Below are 24,406 nucleotides of genomic sequence, written 5' to 3' on the forward strand. Positions count from 1 at the left end.
ATGAGGCAGTATTACAATTTTTGCTTCAACTGTCATACACACTAGCAAACTCAAAAGAAGAAAAGTCTACTATATTTACATATATTTTTACTTTTCATTCTTCTTCCTGATAGTCCTCCTTTTTATCATTTCCTTTCTATTTCAAAACTTCCTTTAGCCATCCTTTTAGGGTAGTTTTGCTGGTGATAAGTTATCTTAGTTTTCTTTCATCTGAGAATGTTTTGATTTTCTCTTTATTTCCTGAGTAATATTACCACTGCGTATGGTATTCTGAGTTGATGGTTCTTTTCTTTTAGCACTTTTCTTTCAGGCCTCTTCCTTCTGGCCTCCTAGTTTCTGACAAGAAATCCACTTACATTTGAATTGACTGTTTTCTCTCTGTTGTTCAAATTGGGTTGTTTCTATGGTTCTATCTTCAAGTTCACTGATTCTTTCCTTTCTCATTTCCATTCTACTGTTGAGCCCTGCATTAGTGTCCTAGGGCTGCCATAACAAACTACCATAAACTGGGTAGTTTAAAATAACAGAAATTTATTGTCCTAAGTTTGAAGTTTGGCTAGAAGTTTGAAATCAAGGTGTTGATAGAGCCATACTACCTCTGAAACTCGTAGGGGAGAATTCCTTCCTTGTCTCTTCTAGCTTCTGGTGTTTGCCAGTAATCCTTGGTGTTCCCTGGCTTGTAGATGCGTCACTCCAATCTCTGCCTCTGTTCTCACATGGCTGTCTTTCTGTCTATCTTTGTCCTTTTCTTATAAACACATCAGTCATATTGGATCAGGGGCCCATCCTACTACAGTATGATCTCATCTTAACTAATTATATCTGCAATGATTCCATTTCCAGATAAGGTCACATTCTGAAGTGCTGGGAGTTAGGACTTCAAAATACCTTTTTAGGGGGGACATAATTCAATCCATCACAAGCCTATCCATTGAACTTTTTATTTTGGTTATTGTATTTTCAGTTGTAAAATATCCATTTGGTTCTTCTTTATATCTTCTGTTTCTTTGCTGAGACTTTCTATTTTTTCATTTGTTTAAAGCGCCCGTTAAATTGCTTGCTTAACTGCTCATTAAAGCAGTTTTATGAAGGCTAGATTCTTGTCAGATAATTCCAGATAATTCCAACCTCTTAGTCATCTCTGTGTTGGTGTCTTTTCTCATTCAAGTAGAGATTTTCCTGGCTCTTGGTATAACAAATGATTTTCAATTGCATCCTGGACATTTTGGTTATTAGGAGACTCTGGATTTTGTTTAAATCTTCTATTTTAGTAGGTCTCCTCTGACACAGGGCCATTAGGGGAAAGTGAAAGTACCCACTTGCTACTGCCAAGGTTTCCAGGCCTTATTTCTGGCTCAGCCTCTGTTGACAGCCCAGGGGAGGAGGGTCTCCTCGTGACAGTTGGGTAGGGTAGGGGTTCAGGCCCCCCACCCGGCTTCCACTGACATCGCGCTGGTTGACGCAGGGAAGGGGACCTTGTAACTCCTTCTCACATGGCCCCCACGGACACTGCAGGGGGAGGTCTCAATATCACCCAGCAGGAATGAAGGTCTTGGTCTTCTCTGACACAACCCTAGTGGCTGGTGGGGATGCCTCATCATAGCTGGGCTGGGGGGACGAGACCAGGCATCCCAGGTGGCCTCCAGTGACATTGTGGGGATGGCTACACCTCGTTACAGCTGGGCAAGAGTGGAAGTTTAAACTCCCTACTCTGCCTTTGCTGACGGCTCTGGGGTGGGGCTGGTTTTTTTCTGTGGCGTTTGAAGTAGAGCAGATATTGTCTAAAAGTTTTCTGTCTTGCTGCCCCTTTTCTGGTCCTTAGCTTGAGAAAAAAGGCTTTTGTTCTTTTTGGTCTGTGACCTTTGATGTTTCCGGGTTTGCAAGCTTCACCAGTACCCAGGCTGGTACAGGCGAGGCAAAAAGAAAACAAGGGGATTTACTGCTGTGTCATTCTTTGGGTTGTGAGGTCCCTAACTGTCTATGCTCTTCTCTCCACCTTTCAGAGTCTTCTTATCTTTGTTTTATGTATAATATCCAGAGATTTTTTTAGCTGTGCTTAGCAGAAGGAATAGGAAGGAGCGTGTCTACTCCATGTTGTTCCTGCCTCTCCTGATATTTGAAGCACCTAGAATAATATAGAATATTCAAGATGCTACCTTTACATCTTACAAAATGAGACCAATTAGGAAAGAAGATAAGTACAGTTACTGTGGGAACAAAGCTGGTTGGTTCTTTCCAGGTCATAGCCTTAAGTTCAGTTTATTGGTCTTTACCTCCATCTTCTCTAAGTAGAAATTTAGGTTGGAAAATTCACTGGAGACAGCAGACATTATTCTTGCTAATATTTCATGTTCACATTTGATTATACACATTGTGATTAAAGAAATGAAAATGGAATAATTTGTTAGCTTGGAAATTACTGAATTCTTATCAAGACCCCGATGAGAATGTTGAAAAGTAGCCATAGGGAAAACTGTGTTTGAAGTCATCCTTCACACTTTCCTTGAGTTAATTATAGTCACTAATTTTCATATGCACACAATGTATACATCTCTTTCATATTAAAACATTTAAAAATAGGTAGTAATGTGAACATTAACAGCGTTCCACTGTGTGATAAGGTCACCAGTTGGCCATCGCACTGTGTCACATGGTCATTTTAACTGAAATCCTATTGGGGTAGGGGGGAGGGATTCATCGTGGTGGAATTGTATCTGATGTTCAAATAATATAAGTTGATTTTAGAGTTGTATTAGAAAATGGAAAATGTTATAAAAGTGCAGAGTATAAACAAATCAGAACTACTAACATTGCAGCCATTTCAAAGTTACAAGGTGAGGTAGAGATTATGTGGATTTTCATTTCCTGAATGATGTGAAGGATGAAACAGAGGCAGAGAAACACAGTACTGCCGGGTTCAGTGCATTGGGTGAAAAATGTTCAGAAACTAATTGTGAATCTTTGCTGCCTTAAGGCATATGCTCATAGCCTAACTTGTATTTTTCATTACTGATAAATATATTATTTAGAGTCTAGAGTTACTGAAATGCCCTGCATTTGACTGTAAAATTTAATAGGTAAGAGATAATGGGCTGTCTCTAAAATACATTTTTAAAAACATTCTTATTCAGAGAAAGGACTTCATAGATATGGCCTTTTCTCACAATAAACAAAGAGAAGTTTTTTCTTTACTTTTATAATATCACTGAAACCTCTAGGCAAAAGTAATATGAACTTACAGAATGCAGAGAAATTAATCTGATTATTAAGATTTGCTTAAATGTTACAAAACTACTGTTGATTACAAATGATATGTTAAATAGATATTATAGCCTCTAAACAAAACAGGAGAAAATGAAAATCTGTTGCTCTGAACTGTGATGGGCAATTGGGGAAGAGCTTTATATTTTGCCACAGGTGTAATTTCAAAAACTGTGTACTCAAAGACAGACCAAAGCTCAGCATTCCTTTTTTATTCTCTAATTACTAACGTAAAAAAAAAAGTTACTGTAAAATTGCCTCACTGAGGCTTTGGGATCTTGACATTTCAATTTTAGCATCAAAAGTCTTTTGTGTATGCAACACACTTCCCCTCTGAGTTTGAAAAATTGACAAAAGAAATGTGATCATTACATGACTACAACAGTCTGCTTGTTTGATGATAACCTGGGGTCAACACTATCAAATATCAGCCTATAAAGATTCCTTTACATACTTCTCAAATGCTCTTGTGACTGATGAGGGTACTCAAGAAAGCTTAAATTCTGAGATTACAATGAGGAAAAACCAAGCCTTCACTAGGCACCGTCCAGTCAGAGAATGGGTCCTGTATTAGTTATCCCATTTTGTGCAACAAATTATCCCCAAACTTAACTGCTTAAAATGACAAATATTTATTATCTCACACAGTTTCCGGTTCAGAGTCTCTCAAAGGGATGCAGACAAGTCAGGGCTGCAATCATCTGACAGCCCAAATGGGGAGGCATCGATTTCCAACAGGGATCCCTGTTGGCTATGGGCTGGAGTCTTCGTTCTTTGCCACATGGGCCTCTCCATAGGCGGAGTGCTTGACTGTCCTCACAACGTGACAGCTGTCTTCTCCCAAGTGAGTGATCTGAAGGAATCCCAAGGAAGGAAGCCACAGTCATTTATAACCTAATCTTAAAAGTGATACATCATTACTTCTGCTTTTCTGTTGGTCACCCAGACAAACCATGCTACAATGTGGGAGGGGAGAACACAAGGTTGCGAATACTAGGAGGTAAGGATCTTTGAGGGCCATCTTGGAAGCTGGCTATCTCAGGTCCCGAGCAGAGTTGCAACTTGGATTCACCTGGAATGTAGGTTAAAGTATACCTCCTCTAAAAGCCATTGTCTATTACTGGGAAGAAACTATATCTTAGTTTACTAGTGACCATGCAGACAGACCACCAGGGGCAAATGGAAAGTTACTGACATTTCTCTGCCAGTTACATAACCTCTTGGCAACCTGAGTCTACTAAGTATACTAAGAAACAACAGTTCAACTCAGTCACACTTTTTATGGGTACCAAGGTCCAAATTTAATTTCAAAAGTATGTATGATCTATAGTATAGCCCTGAGAAGGGTAAAATATATAATGAAGTAATATAAAACAGTATGCTGTCACAAAAAGTTAGGTGATTACTAATCCTATGCATTTAGGAATAAAGTTTTAAAACTTGGCTATGAAAAAGATGAAAAATGAGATTTTTTGGCAATAAGCTGAATAATTCAATTGAATTTTTATGATATCAGTAGGAATCAATGACTGCTTCTAGCTTTCTGTTTTGGGTGTAAGTTAAGTCACTTTGAATACTTCTGGCAGTAAATTGCCAGGTAGAGATACAATCATTAAAAATTACTATGTAACATTCTTGGCTTTTTGTAAAAGAAATTTCAGATAGTTTTCAATTTAGGAAAGTCTTCTAAAGGGCTTCATATAAATTAGCTTCTTGAAACTCATAAACTATAAGGTACCTGGCCCAGGCAAAGCAAATACAGAATGGTTGGATATAAATAGCTTTACTGAACTTACGTGCACAAATAAATAAACAGCCAATTTTAAACCTGATAGGATTTTTAATCATTCAGTAATTTAGCCATCTGGTTAGGTCAGGATCTATCTGCAGGCTAGAAAGGCTGTTTTAAAAGGCAGAGTAGTGGCAATAAATGACTTGTTCCCTTATCTAACCATCTAGGTTATCTGTGCTTACATCTACCCTCAGCCCTAGGCAAGGTATGCCCCTAGATGCTCTACCCTTCAGGGGAAGGAGGGAATTATTACAGGTCAAGAGTGTCATTTCTGCCTGAGGAGGAAAAGGAGCCTGGGTGGTATTGGGGTGCTGACTTTATTTTAGCAGTGGTTCTCCAACTTGGCTGCATAATAGAATCAGATTCTCTGGGGTGAGATTCAGGTGCCAAACCTTTATTAAGCTCCCCAGGTGATTTCAGTGTGCAGCCAAAGCTGAAAATCTTTGCTTTGGGACAAAGAGTCTCATTGAAGTGCCCATCAGAATCACCTGGAGAGCATGTTAAAGTTACAGAAGGCTAGGTCCCAGCCTCAGAGTTTCTGATTCAGTAGGTCTGGGGAGGGACCCAATAATTTGCATTTTTAACAGGTTTCCAGATGAAGCTGATGTCACTGTCGTACACTTTGAGAACCAATCTTAGAAGAGTTTGACTCTTATTATATACTGGAGTTCAGCTGTGACTGGGGCGTAAGGGGAGGAATGAAAATTGGCAGAAGGAGAGGACAGATACCACTAGCTCCCCTCTTCTCAAAGGTAAAGTGAACTGGGATCTACCGCTGCATTGCTCATCCCCTATTTTCTTAGCCTTTATTTTATAGATTGAGAAAATAAAGGCTCTTCAAGGGTCATGTGAACGGCCCAAAGCTGGTTACACCAGAGTTAACCACCCCGTTTTATCTGGTCTCTTTGCACTTTCAGGTCAACCTCTTAACTGCCTCTGCAGCGCGACTCCACTTAGCCCTCGTCATTAACCTTTGTCTCCTCCCCCGCCCCGCCCCCAGCGTCCTGACGGCGTTGCGTGGACAACGTGCACCTACGTTCAAAGCACGCAAAGAACGGTCCTCGGAGGCGCATCGCGTGCTGCGCAGGCGCAAGCGGCAAGGCGCTGGAGCGGCGGTCATGGAGCCCGTCAACCCGGTGGTAAGGACCACCAGCCTGGCCTCTCGGCCTGTGCTCCGTGCAGTGGGAGCGCGGTCCTGGGCTCATGGCAGTGGAGCTCCGCACACCCTTTTTTTATTCCCTCCTGGCTCTTTACAGACTTTCAGGAGCCCTCTCCCTTAGGGGCTCCTCTGTCCTTCTCCTCCGTGTTAGAGGAAGTGGATGAGGGCCAGTAGCTCAGCCGGAAGTTGGACCAGGCCCCCCGCCAGAAAAACAAGCGCCCCTCTTCTTCTTACTCCTCGTCGAACTGAGGTCCTCTAGAGTGACGATTTGAGAAGGTGGTTAGAGATGGAACGCAACTTAAGCCTCCCAGTTTAGTGTGTTTAGAATTACTGAGTTCAGTTGTACTCTAATTGTAGTTCTTAATTTTAGTATGACCACTGTTGAGTCTAAGCTATATTATTTACCCGAAATAACAGGTAATGTGATACTTTAGGTTACCCCACCACATATTTTTAGAGTTCTCCCTCACCCCTCCATTTCCCCATCCTTAAGCATCTTAATGTTTAAGTGTACAGTTGGAATTGATAAACCCAGACGTTGCTTTGTTACCGTTAAGGAGTACGTAAACCTCTCATGAGAACTGACAGGCTAAATGGTCTTGTGAGACCCTCTATCAATCCTAAAAATTGATTTAAAGAAAAAAGTCAAGAAATCACGTTTATTTTCAGTTCATTTCAACAGACTTCACATTTGGTGAAAGGCAATGTGCTTGTCCTGATCTGTGTTGTTTTATGGGTTCCATCTATACATACGAAGGATAAAATGGTTCATTTCTGAAGACAAGTTATTCTTTTAATGTGTATCCTTTTTCTGATAATGTATTTTAATATATGTGAAATAATTATGCTTGAATGTAAGCTTACCGTGTATACCATTTTATTTGATGGTGAAACTCCAACGAGTGCGTGTGTGTTTTCTTTTACATAGGGAAGAGGTTAAGATGGATTTCCTGGGCTATGCATAGTGGACTATACATATACTAATGAAGATAACAGGGAAAGAATATAAAGTCTAGCTGTAGTCCTAGAAGAGAAAGTATGTTCAATTCCTGCTTTGCTTTTGAAAAATTATGTTCTAATGGGTTATTTTTGATGGCTGCTGTTACATTCTGAGGGTAGATCTTAAAAGATGTTTTTATCCCTAGGAGTTTTTACCTCTAGCTTTAAGTGTGATCACACTAGCTGGGCCTAACACTGACACATCAGTTAAGCATGGCTTTATCAGGGTAGACTGTTTTAGAAGAAGGAACTAATCTAGGGCACTTAATCTTATTGACTATGCTTGTGAATAACGTATTATTTAAATATTACTGATTGGCTTTTTCATAGGCTCACTCTGGGTCTTTAGAAGGAATAAGTTTAATACCTAACTACTCTTCGCATGAATAGGAGTACTTAGAATATTTACTGAGTAGTATGAAAAAGCAGTCCTAGAATGACAGAATTTTCAATTTGGCCTGATTAAGCAATTTGAAATAAGAGCAATTCAGCTAAATTCCTATTTTGTTATTTCTTATCAGTAGAACTTCCACTAGGTCAGTATTGTCAGTACACTTAGCATTGCCATTCTTTTTTTGCATTTTTAAATTTTATTTAATTTTATTTGATCTTTTTTGGTGGTGCTGCGTGGCTTGCGGGATCTTAGTCCCCACACCAGGGATTGAACCCAGGCAGTGAAAGCGCCGAGTCCTAACCACTGGACTGCCAGGGAATTTCCTAGCATTGCCATTTTGGACTAGGGTGGGAGTGGAGCACAGTTTACATAGATTTGAAGGACTCAGTTTATTTCACAGGGCTGTTTTTCTATTGATATTGACCAGTTTTTAATCTGGTAAAGATCTGCTTTTAGGATGTTACTTAGTCTCTGCAGTATGCAGATTGTGGAAGGGTAAGGTTTGTTTATGTCTTCCTTAGTTTCTCTTAGGAAATCCTTTTTGGTGCAGTTGTACTTTTACTTGACCATGGTTCAGAATATCTTTTTGGACTCTGTATGTTGGAAGCGGGACAGAATTTGGTGACTCTATTGTAGATGCTTGCCCCAAATTTATGGCTTGGAATTTATTTACATTTATGGAAGTAATATAGCAAACTCTAAAAAAGCTCTCTGGGTCCCTCTGAGAAAAAGGTAAATTGAAAACAAAAGGTTCATTTCCACCTGTCTTAAATTAATTTCCTTTTTAAAAAGGAGTGTGGAGGTTAAATACTGACACAAAAGCCAAGGATCCTAAAAGTAACCATACGTCTTGATGAGATTATTATCTCATATTTCCTTGTAGTATTGTGATTCAGCCCTATAGATAAGCTGAGACTGTGGGTCTGAAGTTAACCAATTTATGGAAAGCTAGGACTGTATTGGGAATAGGATGCACAGAGTGAAAATCCTTATGGTGGCTTTTCTTCAAATATAAGATTAGAAAGTGTATACTGCATGTTTTTTAAGGCTGGATACACTCAAACTTGAGAATGTAAAACTTTAACAATTGCTTTTATGTAGCCTAAACTCTACAGATCTGTAATTGAAGATGTAATTGAAGGAGTGCGGGATCTGTTTGCTGAAGAAGGTATAGAGGAACAAGTCTTAAAAGACTTGAAGCAGGTTTGTAGACAGTAGAAGTTTCTCTCTTGTTTTTTCAGCTTAAAAAAATGGATAAATTAAATTCAAACCCCTTAATTATAGTTTAATACTTACCCATTTATTGTGCCTTCAGCTGACAATTTAAAAGTAAAAAATATGAGTAAATATCCTAATTTTTTTTTTTTAGAGCAAACATTTTGTTTTTCTCTGCAGCTCTGGGAAACAAAGGTTTTGCAGTCTAAAGCAACAGAAGACTTCTTCAGAAATGGTGTCCATTTGCCTTTGTTCACCCTTCAGTTGCCACACAGCTTGCACCAAACATTGCAATCATCAACAGGTTGGATATAGTTAGTAAATTAGTACTATATGCAGAACAAATTCTCATTTGGTGGTGGTTTGGCATTAGGGTAATGTTCTTAAGGGGAGAGGGCTTGGACTTCAAAATCATTGCTATTAAAAGAACACAGGATAAGTCATCACTGCCATGTAATTATTGACAAAAAAATTAGGTTATTTAAACTATTTTTAAAACTATTATAGTCCACAAAGGTGACAAAGCCTTACTTCATAGGAACAAATTATATAGTTTGTGGGCTATTGGAAATACCCTTTGTTTATCTCAGAGGATTTGATTGGCTGTAGTAAAGGAGTAATCCAGCCAGTTGGTGAAGAAGCAGAGGGAAAGATGGGTGCTTGCAAGCTTGTGCATTCTTTCTCTTTCTCTTGCTATCTGTATGTATTGTAATTCTGTAATTGAAATGGAAGCAAAATGGAGTATAAACAGGAATATGGAGGTTATTCAGGCTACTTCACAGTTTTGGATATAAAATGATGGCTAGAAATGGACCATATGCGTATTGTCTTTAATCTTGGACTTAAATCTAGACCTCTGCTTTTAAGGGAAATATTTGTCCATATTATGTCTATCAATTTAAACTGGAAAAGACTAACTGCTAAAAGATAAAACAATACTATTATATCTTTCTAGCCTTTATTTCTTTTTTTCTCCTCTGATTCTTATAATCCTTATGCTATCTTGATGTGTGTGTGTATATACATCTACATGTTGATGTACAGAGACGCAGGCACATAGGGATGCACTGACAGACACAGAGGCACACACCAACAGACATATCCAGACTCGGGGGACACACCCAGATACAGACGTGTGCAGATACAGACAGACACACACAAGTAGGTTTTATTGGATTTAGCCGAAATTCAATAGATGAATGTCTGCAAGAGGTAAGGGTAGATTTTGGATTAGATTGTCAGTAAAAACTAGATTGTTCATGGCATACTTGGGAAAATTCACATGAAAATCTTGTGGGTCAAGGTGAGGGGAAAATATCGATAGTAAGGAGGCTACTACCTCGTCTATTACAAAATGAGAGAATTTAAGTGTGACAGCAATTATAACGTATAAAAATGAAAATAACAATGAGTGTTGAGTTACCAAACACAACTTATATAATGCTGTGCTTAAAATGTGTAACGTTGCTCTTTAAGAGTTAGCCATGGCTGTTTTAATTATTAAGTTGACACATTGAATTACATCAATTGTTCGGTTTTTGGCTATGCTTTCATTTTTAACTTTACTGTTTTATTAGGGCATCCCTTTTATTTCTCTATTTAAATAACATTCTATTAATTTTTTTCTTCATTAGAGAACTTTAAAGATTTTTTCCTTAGGAGTGGCTTGGAGGGTGGTGAATGTGGAGTAGTAAAATATTTGATTGTCTTTTATGAAAGCATGGTTCTTAAGAAGAGACTAGCTGGAACACTGTTGTAATACTTGCTTTTGCCTCAAGATGGTAATAGTACCAGTGATTTAAATCACAAAATAGTCTTGCAACTAATATACCTAGCTGACTTTCACTCAGCACTTCTTTCTTTCTAATTCTGTCTTAGAGGTTAGAATAATAGAAATAATTCCATTTAAACAAGACAGTTTTTCTTCTTATTCTTTTCTACATCATTCATGATGAAGTGAAGAGGAAGCACATGTATCCTGTAAAACTGTGTTATAGGCCTTTTTCCTATCCCTCTTCATTTCTAGATACTCTGCAATAAGATTCTTGAAGTAAACAGCCTCATAAAATTGAAGTACTTTTTAATTATATCATCTTGTTGTATGCTTCTAAAAGCCTGATTAAGGTAGCCTAAACATACGCTACAACCTTTCTATCTCTTGATAACAAGTTCAAATTAAATCTACAGTGGAATAAGTCCTTTGCCTTTGTCTTCTCCACTGTTAAAATTTGTTTGCCCTGTTGTATTTTCTTTGACTCTATTATCCATTTGTTTAGTCATTTGCCATATCTTCAGTTGTCAACTTTTTTTTTTTTTGGTCTCAGGACCTCTTTACACTTAAAAATTGAGAACCTCAAAGTGCTTCCTTTTATGTGGGTTGTTAGTATCTATTTACCATATTAGAAATTAAAGCTGAGAAATTTTTAAAATGTTGATTTATTAATTTAAAAAATGATTGTATGTTAATATATATTTGTTAAAAATAACTCTTTTCCAGAATAAAAAAATATTTAGTGAGAAGACTGGTATTGTTTTACTTTTCTGCAATTCTTGTTAATGTCTGGCTTAATACAAGACAGCTGGATTCTCATATCTATTTCTAAATTTAATCTGTTGTGATATGTAGTTTTGGCAGGAGAAAATCTAATCTTCCACAGATAGATAATTGGAAAAGGAAGAGTGTTTTAATAGCTTTTTCAGGTAATTTGGTACTATGCTAAAACTCAACACGTGGTAGTTTCTGAGAGGTTAGCTGCAAAGTGTAATCTGAAACCATATCAATGGACTTTTTGTGATGTTACAGTTCACTGGTATATCTTGCATTTTGAATGACTGTCTAACCCCTGTGTAATTTTGTAACATACGTGGGTGATGTGGAAAATATTGGTACACTGAGTTATACATTTGACACATTGTTCATTGTACAGGATAAAAAATCATATTAATATCTCCACATATCTCACAGAAAAGTGTTTAAGTATTGGAAAGCGATGAAGCTTACTGTAGTGGATATAGTTTTCAAAATTCTAATTTTTGCTTGAAAGCTTGAATTTTATCATTGCCAAACAAATACTGTCAGTTTGTTTTCCTTGAGGTGATGGGCACACTTAGTTCATTTTCAGAAGATTGCCAAATACCCAAGTCTGATGAACCATAGTTTCTGTCAGTTTTTCTTTCAGGTAAAATAGTGTTTCTTGGAAAAAGAAATTAGCTAGGTCAGCTCCCAACTTAAACAATAGCACCATTGGATTTCCTCATACTTCCCTGTACTTCTGTATGCTACAGAAATGCTTTATATGTTCTTCCTATTTCCTCACACAGAATATTAAAAGCAAGTATACTTGAGGGTTGAAATTTAGTAAAAATAATTCTTTATGGTTACATTAAGGAATTTCTTAAGTGAAACAGTTTTGTTGTTGCTGGTTTTATTTGTTTATTTTTAAACTGAGTAAATAGCAATGGAGAATAAATACAATGAGCACTAGTAAGGTTTGGAGCTTACAAGCTTAATTCATGTGAAGGTGCCTTCAGTTTTATTTATCACGGCTTTGTGCTATCAGTGCAAATGTCAGCACCACCCCCCTGCCTTAAAATATTTAGTGAAAAATTAAAAAGGCATATATTGTTTTGATATTATAAAAATAGTTTTGACCTTATGAACACCCTGAAAGTATCTTAGGGACCCCCAGGGGTTTGTACACTAAACTTTGAGAACTGCTGTTCTATTCTTATATTCTATTATATATAATTTATAATCCACTTTTAAAAAATACTTAATTTTTTAGAACATCTTTAGGTTCACAGCAAATTTGAGAGAGGGTGCAGAGATTTCCCATATACTCCTTGCTCCCCCTCAAGCATAGCCTCTCCAGTTAACATACCCCACCAGAGTGGTACATTTGTTACAGTTGATGAACCTGCATTGACACATCGTGAACACCCAAAGTCCATAGTTTACATTGTCACTTTTGGTGTTGTACATTCTGTGGGGTTGGGCAAGTTTATAATGACTTGACTCCATTGTAATAGTTTCATACAGAGTATTTCCATTGCCCAAAATATCTATTGTGCTCCTCTGCATCTGTTCCCCTCACACCAGTCCCTGGCAACCACTGATCTTTTTACTGTCTCCATAGTTTTGCCTTTTCTAGAATGTCATGTAGTTGTAACACTATAGTATACAGCCTTTTCAGGTTGGCTTCTTTCAGTTAGTAATATGATTTTTTTTTTTTTTTTTTTTTTTTGCGGTATGCGGGCCTCTCACTGTTGTGGCCTCTCCCGTTGCGGAGCACAGGCTCCAGACGGGCAGGTTCAGCGGCCACGGCTCACAGGCCTAGCCGCTCCACGGCATATGGGATCTTCCCAGACCGGGGCACGAACCCATGTCCCCTGCATCAGCAGGCGGACTCTCAACCACTGCGCCACCAGGGAAGCCCAGTAATATGATTTTTTAAAAAATAAATTTATTTATATTTGGCTGCGTTGGATCTTCGTTGCTGCACCCGGGTTTTCTCTAGTTGCGGTGAGCGGGGGCTACTCTTCGTTGCGGTGCACGGGCTTCTCATTGCGGTGGCTTCTCCCGCTTCAGAGCACAGGCTCTAGGCACACAGGCTTCAGCAGTTGTGGCATGGTGGGCTCAGCAATTGTGGCTTGTGGGCTCCAGAACGCAGACTCAGTAGTTCTGGCGCACGGGCCCAGTTGCTCCGTGGCATGTGGGATCCTCCGGGACCAGGGCTTGAACTCGTGTCCCCTGCATTGGCAGATGGATTCTTAACCATTGTGCCACCAGGGAAGTTCAGTAATATGATTTTAAGTTTCTTCCATGTCTTTTCATGGCTTGATAGCTCCTTTCTTTTCAGCACTGAATAATATTCCATTGTCCGGAGGTACCACAGTTTATATATCCATTCACCTACTGAGGAATGACGTCTTGTTTGCTGCCAGGTTTTGGCAATTATGAATAAAAGTGCTGTAAACATTTGTGTGCAGGTTTTTGTGAAGAAATAAGTTTTCAGCTCCTTTGGGCAAATACCAAGAAGTGTGATTGCTGGATCATATGGTAAGAGTGTGTTTAGCTTGGTAAGAAACTGTCCAACTGTCTTCCAAAGTGGCTGAACCATTTTACTTTCCCCAGCAATGAATGAGAGTTTGTTGCTCCGCATACTTGCCAGCATATTGCTGTTATCAGTGTTCTGAATTTTGTCCATTCCAATAGGGGTGTAGTGGTATCTCGTTGTTTTAATTTACATTTCCCCAATGACATATGATATGGAGCATCTTTTATATTTTTCATATGCTTATTTGCCATATATATATCTTCTTTGGTGAAGTGTCTGTTTAGGTCTTTGGCCCATTTTTTAATTGGTTTGTTTGCTTATTGTTAAGTTTTGAGAGTTCTTTGTGTTTTTTTTTTTTTTTAGTAAATTTGCTTTTTATTTATCTTTTTTTTTAACATCTTTATTGGAGTATAATTGCTTTACAATGGTGTGTTAGTCTCTGCTGTAGAACAAAGTGAATCAGCTATACTAACACATATATCCCCATATACCCTCCCTCTTGAGTCTCCCTCCCACCCTCCCTATCCCACTCCTCTAGGTGGACACAAAGCACCGAGCTGATCCCCCTGTGCTATGCGGCTGCTTCCCACTAGCTATCTGTTTTATATCTGGTACTGTATATATGTCCATGCCAATCTCTCACTTCGTCCCAGCTTACCCTTCCCCCTCCCCGTGTCCTCAAGTCCATTCTCTACGTCTGCATCTTTATTCCTGTCCTGCCCCTAGGTTCTTCAGAACCATTTTTTTTTTAGATTCCGTATATATGTGTTAGCATATGGTATTTGTTTTTCTCTTTCTGACTTACTTTACTCTGTGTGACAGACTCTGTGTCCATCCACCTCACAACAAATAACTGTTTAATTTCTTTTGATGGCTGAGTAACATTCCATTGTATATATGTGCCACATCTTCTTCGTCCATTCATCTGTCGATGGACACTTAGGTTGCTTTCATGTGCTGGATATTGTAAATAGCGCTGCAATGAACATTGTGGTACATCACTCTTTTTGAATTATGGTTTTCTTAGGGTATATGCCCAGTAGTGGGATTGCAGGGTCATATGGTAGTTCTATTTTTAGGTTTTAAGGAACCTCCATACTGTTCTCTATAGTGGCTGTATCAATTTACATTCCCACCAACAGTGCAAGAGGGTTCCCTTTCCTCCACACCCTCTCCAGCATTTCTTGTTTGTAGATTTTTTGATGGTGGCCATTCGGACCAGTGTGAGGTGATACCTCATTGTAGTTTTGATTTGTATTTCTCTAATGATTAATGATGTTGAGCATCCTTTTATGTGTTTATTGGCAATCTGTATGTCTTTGTTGGAGAAATGTCGATTTAGGTCTTCTGCCCATTTTTGAATTGGGTTGTTTTTGATATTGAGCTGCATGAGCTGCTTGTATATTTTGGAGATTAATCCTTTGTCAGTTGCTTTGTTTGCAAATATTTTCTCCCATTCTGAGGCTTGTCTTTTCATCTTGTTTATGGTTCCCTTTGCTGTGCAAAAGCTTTTAAGTTTCATTAGGTCCCATTGCTTATTTTTGTTTTTATTTCCATTTCTCTAGCAGGTGGGTCAAAAAGGATCTTGCTGTGATTTATGTCATAGGTTGTTCTGCCTATGTTTTTCTTTAAGAATTTTATAGTGTCTGGCTGTACATTTAGGTCTTTAATCCATTTTGAGTTTATTTTTGTGTATGGTGTTAGGAAGTGTTCTAATTTCATTCTTTTACATGTAGCTGTCCAGTTTTCCCAGCACCACTTATTGAAGAGGCTGTCTTTTCTCCATTGTATATTCTTGCCTCCTTTATCAAAGATAAGGTGACCATATGTGCATGGGTTTATCTCTGGGCTTTCTGTCCTGTTCCGTTGATCTATATTTCTCTTTTTGTGCCAGCACCATACTGTCTTGATTACTGTAGCTTTGTAGTATAGTCTGAAGTCCAGGAGCCTGATCCCTCCAGCTCCATTTTTCTTTCTCATGGTTGCTTTGGCTATTCGGGGTCTTTTGTGTTTCCATACAAATTGTAAAATTTTTTGTTCTACCTCTGTGAAAAATGCCATTAGTAATTTGATAGGGATTGCATTGAATCTGCAGATTGCTTTGAGTAGTATAGTCATTTTCACAATGTTGATTCTTCCAATTCAGGAGCATGGTATATGTCTCCATCTGCTTGTGTCATCTTTAATTTCTTTCATCAGTGTCTTATAGTTTTCTGCATACAGGTCTTTTGTTTTCTTAGGTAGGTTTATTCCTAGATATTTTATTCTTTTTGTTGCAGTGGTAAATGGGAGTGTTTCCTTAATTTCCCTTTCAGATTTTTCATCATTAGTGTATAGGAATGCAAGAGATTTCTGTGCATTAATTTTGTATCCTGCTACTTTACCAAATTCATTGATTAGCTCTAGTAGTTTTCTGGTAGCATCTTTAGGATTCTCTATGTATAGTATCATGTTATCTGCAAACAGTGACAGTTTAACTTCTTCTTTTCTATTTGGATTCCTTTTACTTCTTTTTCTTCTCTGATTGCTGTGGCTGAAACTTCCAAAACTAAGTTGAATGATAGTGGTGAGAGTGGGCAACCTTGTCTTGTTCCTTATCTTAGTGGAAATGGTTTCAGTTTTTCCCCATTGAGAATGATGTTGGCTGCAGGTTTGTCATATATGGCCTTTATTATGTTGAGGTAAGTTCCCTCTATGCCTGCTTTCTGGAGATGTTTTATCATAAATTGGTGTTGAATTTTGTAAAATGCTTTTTCTGCATCTATTGAGATGATCATATGGGTTTTCTCCTTCAGTTTGTTAATATGGTGTATCACATTGATTGATTTGTGTATATTGAGGAATCCTTGCATTCCTGGGATAAACCCCACTTAATCATGGTGTATGATCTGTTTAAAGTGCTATTGGATACTGTTTGCTAGTATTTTGTTGAGGATTTTTGCATCTGTGTTCATCAGTGTTACTGGCCTGTAGTTTTCTTTGTGACAGCTCTGTCTGGTTTTGGTATCAGGGTGATGGTGGCCTCATAGAATGAGTTTGGGAGTGTTCCTCCCTCTGCTATATTTTGGAAGAGTTTGAGAACGATAGGTGTTAGCCCCTCTCTAAATGTTTGATAACATTCGCCTGTGAAGCCATCTGGTCCTGGGCTTCTGTTTGTTGAAAGATTTTTAATCACAATTTCAATTTCATAACTTGTGATTGGTCTGTTTATATTTTCTGTTTCTTCCTGGTTCTGTCTTGGAAGGTTTTGCTTTTCTAAGAATTTGTCCATTTCTTCCAGGTTGTCCATTTTATTGGCATACAGTTGATTGTAGTAATCTCTCATGATCCTTTATATTTCTGCAGTGTCTGTTGTAACTTCTTGTTCATTTCTGATTTTATTGATTTGAGTCCTCTCCCTCTTTATCTTGATGAGTGTGGCTAATGGTTTATCAATTTTGTTTATCTTCTCAAAGAACCAGCTTTTAGTTTTATTGATCTTTGCTATTGTTTCCTTCATTTCTTTTTCATTTATTATCTGATCTGATCTTTAAGATTTCTTTCCTTCTGCTAACTTTGGGGGTTTTTTTGGTTCCTTTTTCTCTATTTGCTTTAGGTGTAAGGTTAGGTTGTTTATTTGAGAGTTTTCTTGTTTCTTGAGGTAAGAATATATTGCTATAAACTTCCCTCTTAGAACTGGTTTTGCAGCATCCCATAGACTTTGGGTTGTCATGTTTTCATTGTCATTTGTTTCTAGATAGTTTTTGATTTCCTCTTTGATTTCTTCAGTGATCTCTTGGTTATTTAGTAGTGTATTGTTTAGCCTCCATGTGTTTGTATTTTTTACAGATTTTTTTCCCTGTAATTGATATCTAGTCTCGTAGTGTTGTGGTTCAAAAAGATACTTGATATGATTTCGGTTTTCTTAAATTTACCAAGGCTTGATTTGTGACCCAAGATATGATCTATCCAGGAGAACGTTCCATGAGCACTTGAGAAGAAAGTGTGTTCTGTCGTTTTTGGATGGATTCTCCTATAATTATCCGTTAAGTCCATCTTGTTTAATATGTCATTTAAAGCTTCTCTTTCCTTATTTATTTTCATTTTGGATGATCTGTCCATTGGTGTAAGTGAGATGTTAAGTCCCCCACTATTATTGTGTTACTGTCTATTTCCTCTTTTAGAGCTGTTAGCAGTTGCCTTATGTGTTGAAGTGCTCCTATGTTTGATGCCTGTATATTTATAATTGTTGTATCTTCTTCTTGGATTGATCCCTTGATCATTATGTAGTGTCCTTCCTTGTCTCTTGTAACATTCTTTATTTTAAAGTCTATTTTATCTGAGTATTGCTACTCGAGCTTTCTTCTGATTTCCATTTGCATGGAATATCTTTTTCCATCCCCTCACTTTCAGTCTGTATGTGTCCCTAGGTCTGAAGTAGGTCTCTTGTAGACAGCATATGTACGGGTCTTGTTTTTGTATCCATTCAGCCAGTCTGTGTCTTTTGGTGGGAGCATTTAATCCATTTACATTTAAGGTAACTCTTGATATGTATGTTCCTATTACCATTTTCTTAGTTTTTTGGGGTTTGTTATTTTAAGTCTTTTCCTCCTCTTGTGTTTCCTGCCTAGAGAAGTTCCTTTAGCATTTGTTGTAAAGGTGGCTTGGTGGTGCTGGATTCTGTTAGCTTTTGCTTCTCTGTAAAGATTTTAATTTCTTAAATTAAATTTTAAATTTTAAATTAAAATTTTAAATTAAATTTCTCATCGACTTGGAATGAGATCCTTGCTGGGTAGAGTAATCTTGGTTGTAGGTTTTTCCCTTTCATCACTTAAATATGTCCTGCCACTCCCTACTGGCTTGCAGTTTCTGCTGAAAGATCAGCTGTTAACCTTATGGGGATTCCCTTGTATGTTATTTGTTGTTCTTCCCTTGCTGCTTTTAATATTTTTTCTTTGTATTTAACTTTTGATAGTTCGATTAATATGTGTCTTGGCGTGTTTCTCCTTGGATTTATCCTGCCTGGAACTCTGTGCTTCCTGGACTTGATTGACTATTTCCTTTCCATATTAGGGAAGTTTTCAACTGTATTCTCTTGAAATGTCTTCTCAGTCCCTTTCTTTTTCTCTTCTTCTTCTGGGACACCTATAATTTAAATGTTGATGTGTTTAATGTTGTCCCAGAGGTCTCTGAGACTGTTCTCAATTCTGTTCATTCTTTTTTCTTTATTCTGCTCTGAGGTAGTTATTTCCACTATTTGATCTTCCAGGTCACTTGTCCATTCTTCTGCCGCAGTTATTCTGCTATTGATTCCTTCTAGAGAATTTTAAATTTCATTTATTGTGTTGTTCATCATTGTTTGTTTGCTCTTTAGTTCTTCTAGGTCCTTGTTAAATGTTTCTTATATTTTCTCCATTCTGTTTCCAAGATTTTGGATCATCTTTACTATCATTACTCTGAATTCTTTTTCAGGTGGACTGCCTATTTCCTCTTCATTTGTTTGGTCTGGTGGGTTTTTACCTTGCTCCTTCATCTGCTGTATATTTCTCTGTCTTCCCGTCTTGCCTAACTTAGTGTGTTTGGGGTCTCCAGCCTGCAGGTTTGTAGTTCCCATTGTTTTTGGTGTCTGCCCCCAGTGGGTAAGGTTGGTTCAGTGGGTTGTGTAGGCTTCCTGGTGGAGGGGACTGGTGCCTGTGTTCTGGTGGATGAGGCTGGATCTTGTCTTTCTGGTGGTCAGGACCACGTCTGGTGTGTGTTTTGGGGATGTTTGTGAACTCAATATGATTTTAGGCAGCCTCTATTCTAATGGGTGGCGTTGTGTTCCTGTCTTGCTAGTTGTTTGGCGTGGGATGTCTAGTACTGGAGCTTGCTGGTTGTTGAGTGGAGCTGGGTGTAAGCATTGAGACGGAGGTCTCTGGGAGAGCTCTTGCCGATTGATATTATATTGATATCTTGCTGGGATATCTGTGGTGGTCCAGTGTCCTGAACTCGGCTCTCTCACTTCAGAGACTCAGGCCTGACCCCTGGCCAGAGCACCAAGACCCTGTGAGCCACATGGCTCTTTTGGGAAGTCTGAGGTCTTCTGCCAGCATTCAGTAGGTATTCTGTAGTATTTGTTCCACATGTAGATGTATTTTTCCGAGATCAAACGAGATCAGGCGTGTTCAGGATGGTATGGCGGTAGACTGTAGATGTATTTTTGATGTATTTGTGGGGAGGAAAGTGATCTCCATGTCTTACTCCTCCACCACCTTGAAGGTCCTCCATCTCTTTGTTTATTTTGGATAACAGTCCCTTATCAGGTATGTCTTTTGCAAATATTTTCTCCCAAACTGTGGCTTGTCTCCTCATTCTCCTTACATTGTCTTTTGCAAAGCAGTTTTTAATTTTAATGAAGTCCAGCTTATCAGTTACGTCTTTCATGGATTGTTCCTTCAGTGTTGTATTAAAAAAGTCATTGCTATGCTCAAGTCATGTAGATTTTCTCATATGTTATTTTCCAGGAGTTTTACAGTTTTGCATTTTACATTTAGCTCTGTGATCCATTTTGAGTTAACTTTTGTGAAGCGTGTAAGGTCTGTATCTAGGTTCATTTTTTTTTTGCACTGGATGTTCAGTTGTTCCAGCACTATTTGTTGAAGAGACTATCTTTGCTCCATCGTATAGCTTATGCTCCTTTGTCAAAGATCAGTTGATTATATTTATGGGGATCTATTTCTTGGCTGTCTGTTCTGTTCCACTGATCTATTTGTCTATTTTTTTGCCATCTATTTGTGTACACTGTCTTGATTACTGTAGCTTTACAGTAAGTCTTGAAGTTGGGTAGTGATAGTAGTTCATCATTTTCTCCTTGAATATCATATTGGCTGTTCTGGGTCTTTTGCTTATAATCCACTTTTCTTTTTTTTTCTTTTTTTTTTGCGGTACGCGGGCCTCTCACCACTGTGGCCCCTCCTGCTGTGGAGCACAAGGTCCGGACGCACAGGTCCAGCAGCCATGGCCCACAGGCCCAGATGCCCCGCGGTATGTGGGATCCTCCCAGACCGGGGCACGAACCCGCGTCTCCTGCATTGGCAGGCAGACTCCCAACCGCTGCACCACCAGGGAAGCCCTGTAATCCACTTTTGAGAGAGAAATGGGATTCTGTTAATAATAACCTCAGGATCTCCCTGGTGGTGCAGTGGTTGAGAATCTGTCTGCCAATGCATGGGAACACGGGTTTGATCCTTGGTCTGAGAAGATCCCACATGCAGTGGAGCAACTAAGCCCGTGCGCCACAACTACTGAGCCTGCACTCTAGAGCCCGCATGCCACAACTACCGAAGCCCATGTGCCTAGAGCCCGAGCTCCACAACAAGAGAAGCCACCGCAGTGAGAAGCCCGCACACTGCAACGAAGAGTAGCCCCCGCTCGCCGCAACTAGAGGAAGCCCGTGCGCAACAACAAAGACCCAAGGCAGTCATAAATAAATAAATAAACAGTAATAATAATAATAACCTCAGAATAACAGGTGTAAACTAGGACTGTCCTGAGCACACTGGGACAGGTAGTCACTTTGTCTATAATTGCCTTATTTCTAGGGCAATTCAAATCATCTTCTGCTATTTGGTCTTCATGTCACATAGTCTTTTTGATGAAGCCATCAGTGATTGTGGGAGGAAGACAGGGAAGAACCAGGAACATTGAGAGGTTTGTTAGCTTTCATCTTTGAGCATTAAAACTCCTAAACTTCAGGTACAAACTGTATGTCCTGTTGTTCTTGAATTTGGATCTGTTAAAATTTTCAGCAATGTTGTTGTTTCTTGAGGTGGTTTGAGTTAGAATATTCAGTGTGGTCATCAGGAGACAGTCATATACTAAAGAGTAGTCACAAAAAAGAAATTTACCAGTTTTTGCACCTCTTGAATAATGTGACTTGGATATTAAAATTTGGTATGGTTCAAAGAGGGACCAAATATTGTTAAATGGTTAACTGCCTTAATGTATCAAAGACTTTTTGGTGTGTAGGGAAAAATACACTTATAAATGTGAATGTTGTTGTGCTATACTATTTTTTCTGCAAAACTCCTTAAATTATATTTGTCGGATTAAATTCTTCCTTTATTCTAAAGCTTATTGTTTATGAAATTTACTATTTCTAGAATATATACATGAAGACCAAAATTCTGACACTTTAAGTAAAAACATGTATTCAGTTAAAACTTAATTGGTTATTGACACTATCTTGAGTATTTTAAAAAGTATGTTTCAGGCACATATAATGGTGTACGTAATTAGTGAATGTATATGAATGATGAATGTAACTTGTGAATTTAGTATCAAAATTAAGTAGAAGCTACATGAAACTTTACTCTAAAATTTTGTTAGTTCAATTTTTTGATGGCTCTAAAGAAACTCTTAAAATTCTTTTAGCTCTGTTTGATTTGTATGAGTGGAGAGAATTATCCTTTGGGATTTATTGCTGAGTATTTAACAGCGGAGAATTGTTGCTATTTTTCCTCAAGAAATTCATTTAATTGCTTCAGACAGTATGTTAACAGATTTTTGTTTCCTCTCAGGCTATGGCTTATGCTGTACCAGCCTAAGCTTTTCTCACTTCAGCTAATTAAGACTAATACCATTGTGTTCCTGCCACTCCAGTTCTAATTTAGCCTTTCCAAAAAGAATGCTGGTTAAGAAGTAAAGCTATAGATGACAGAGGATAAAAATAATTTTGTACTTCATTAACCATCAGTCTTTGTAGCTTCACTTCTGTTGTCTTAATGTGAGAAGAATCGTTAGTTAAAAAAAATTTGCTCTTCTGAGCTGTTTGTGGTATATCATGGAGCCATGCTAGTGTCAGAAATGGGTCTTTAGGACAGTTCTTAATACAATATGTGAAAAAATACCATAAAAAACATTACATTCAGTAAATACGTGCTGCATAAACATGCTAAAATGTTTTTGTTTTTATTAAAGAAAAGGCAAAATGGTCTTCTGTCAGGTTCAAGTAGGTAAAATGAACCTTGAGGTAAGGTTTAAGGTTACATTGGTCAACTGAGATCCTTCTAGTAACTATTTGTTCTTTAGACTTATTTAAAAAAATTTTATTGGAGTATAGTTGATTTAAAATATTGTGTTAGTTTTAGCTGTACTGCAAAGTGAATCAATTATACATATACATCTATCCACTCTTTTTTAGATTCTTTTCCCATATAGGTCATTACAGAGTATTGAGAAGAGTTCCCTGTGCTATGCAGTAGTTCCCTATTAGTTACCTATTTTATATATAGTAGTGTGTATATATCAATCCCAATCTCCCAATTTATCCCTCCCCCTTTCCCCACCTGGTAACCATAAGTTTATTTGTACATCTGTGACTCTGTTTCTGTTTTGTAAATAAGTTCATTTGTACCATTTTTTTGGATTCCACATATAAGTGATATCATATGATGTTTGTCTTTCTCTGTCTGACTTACTTCACTCAGTATGACAATCTCTAGGTTCATCCATGTTGCTGCAAATGACATTATTTTGTTCTTTTTTATGGCTGAGTAGTATTAAGACTTATTTTTTATTTTTTTTTCCTGTACGTGGGCCTCTCACTGTTGTGGCCTCTCCTGTTGCGGAGCACAGGCTCTGGAAGCGCAGGCTCAGCGGCCATGGCTCACGGGCCCAGCCCCTCCACGGCATGTGGGATCTTCCCGGACTGGGGCACGAACCCGTGTCCCCTGCATCAGCAGGCGGACTCTCAACCACTGCGCCACCAGGGAAGCCCTATTTTTTTTAATTTTTTAATTTTATTTTATTTATTTTGTTATATAGCAGGTTCTTATTAGTGATCAGTTTTATAAACATCAGTGTATACATGTCAATCCCAATCACCCAATTCAGCACACCACCATCCCCACCGCCCCCGCGGCTTTCCCCCCTTGGTGTCCATACATTTGTTCTCTACATCTGTGTCTCAACTTCTGCCCTGCATACTGGTTCATCTGTACCATTTTTCTAGGTTCCACATACATGCGTTCATATACGATATTTGTTTTTCTCTTTCTGACTTACTTCAGTATGTATGACAGTCTCTAGATACATCCATGTCACTACAAATGACCCAATTTTGTTCCTTTTTAGGCTGAGTAATATTCCATTGTTATATGTACCACATCTTCTTTATCCATGCATCTGTCGATGGGCATTTAAGTTGCTTCCATGACTTGGCTATTGTAAATAGTGCTGCAGTGAACATTGGGGTGCATGTGTCTTTTTGAATTATGGTTTTCTCTGGGTATATGCCCAGTAGGGATTGCTGGATCATATGGTAATTCTATTTTTAGTTTTTTAAGGAACCTCCATACTGTTCTCCATAGTGGCTGCATCAATTTACATTCCCACCAACAGTGCAAGAGGGTTCCCTTTTCTCCACACCCTCTCCAGCATTTGTTATTTGTAGGTTTTCTGATGATGCCCATCCTAACTGGTGTGAAGTGATACCTCATTGTAGTTTTGATTTGCATTTCTCTAATAATTAGGGATGTTGAACAGCTTTTCATATTCTTCTTGGCCATCTG

At 38.2% G+C, this 24,406-nt stretch overlaps 1 protein-coding gene across 1 annotated transcript in view; it reads left to right on the forward strand.

Moving 5' to 3' along the window:
* Positions 1–6,171: 6,171 nt before the first annotated feature.
* GTF2A1L (general transcription factor IIA subunit 1 like) overlaps positions 6,172–24,406 on the forward strand; it is a gene marked incomplete at both ends in the record, with an annotated part of 60,393 nt that continues 42,158 nt past the window's right edge. Inside the window, 3 exons of the mRNA XM_082851680.1 lie at positions 6,172–6,192; positions 8,707–8,808; positions 9,001–9,124. Of these exons, the coding sequence (XP_082707806.1) occupies positions 6,172–6,192; positions 8,707–8,808; positions 9,001–9,124 (247 nt within the window). The remainder of the gene's footprint in view (positions 6,193–8,706; positions 8,809–9,000; positions 9,125–24,406) is intronic.

The sequence above is a fragment of the Leucopleurus acutus genome (assembly GCF_964270905.1).
Source record: "Leucopleurus acutus genome assembly, chromosome: 12".
NCBI classification, from domain to species: domain Eukaryota; kingdom Metazoa; phylum Chordata; class Mammalia; order Artiodactyla; family Delphinidae; genus Leucopleurus; species Leucopleurus acutus.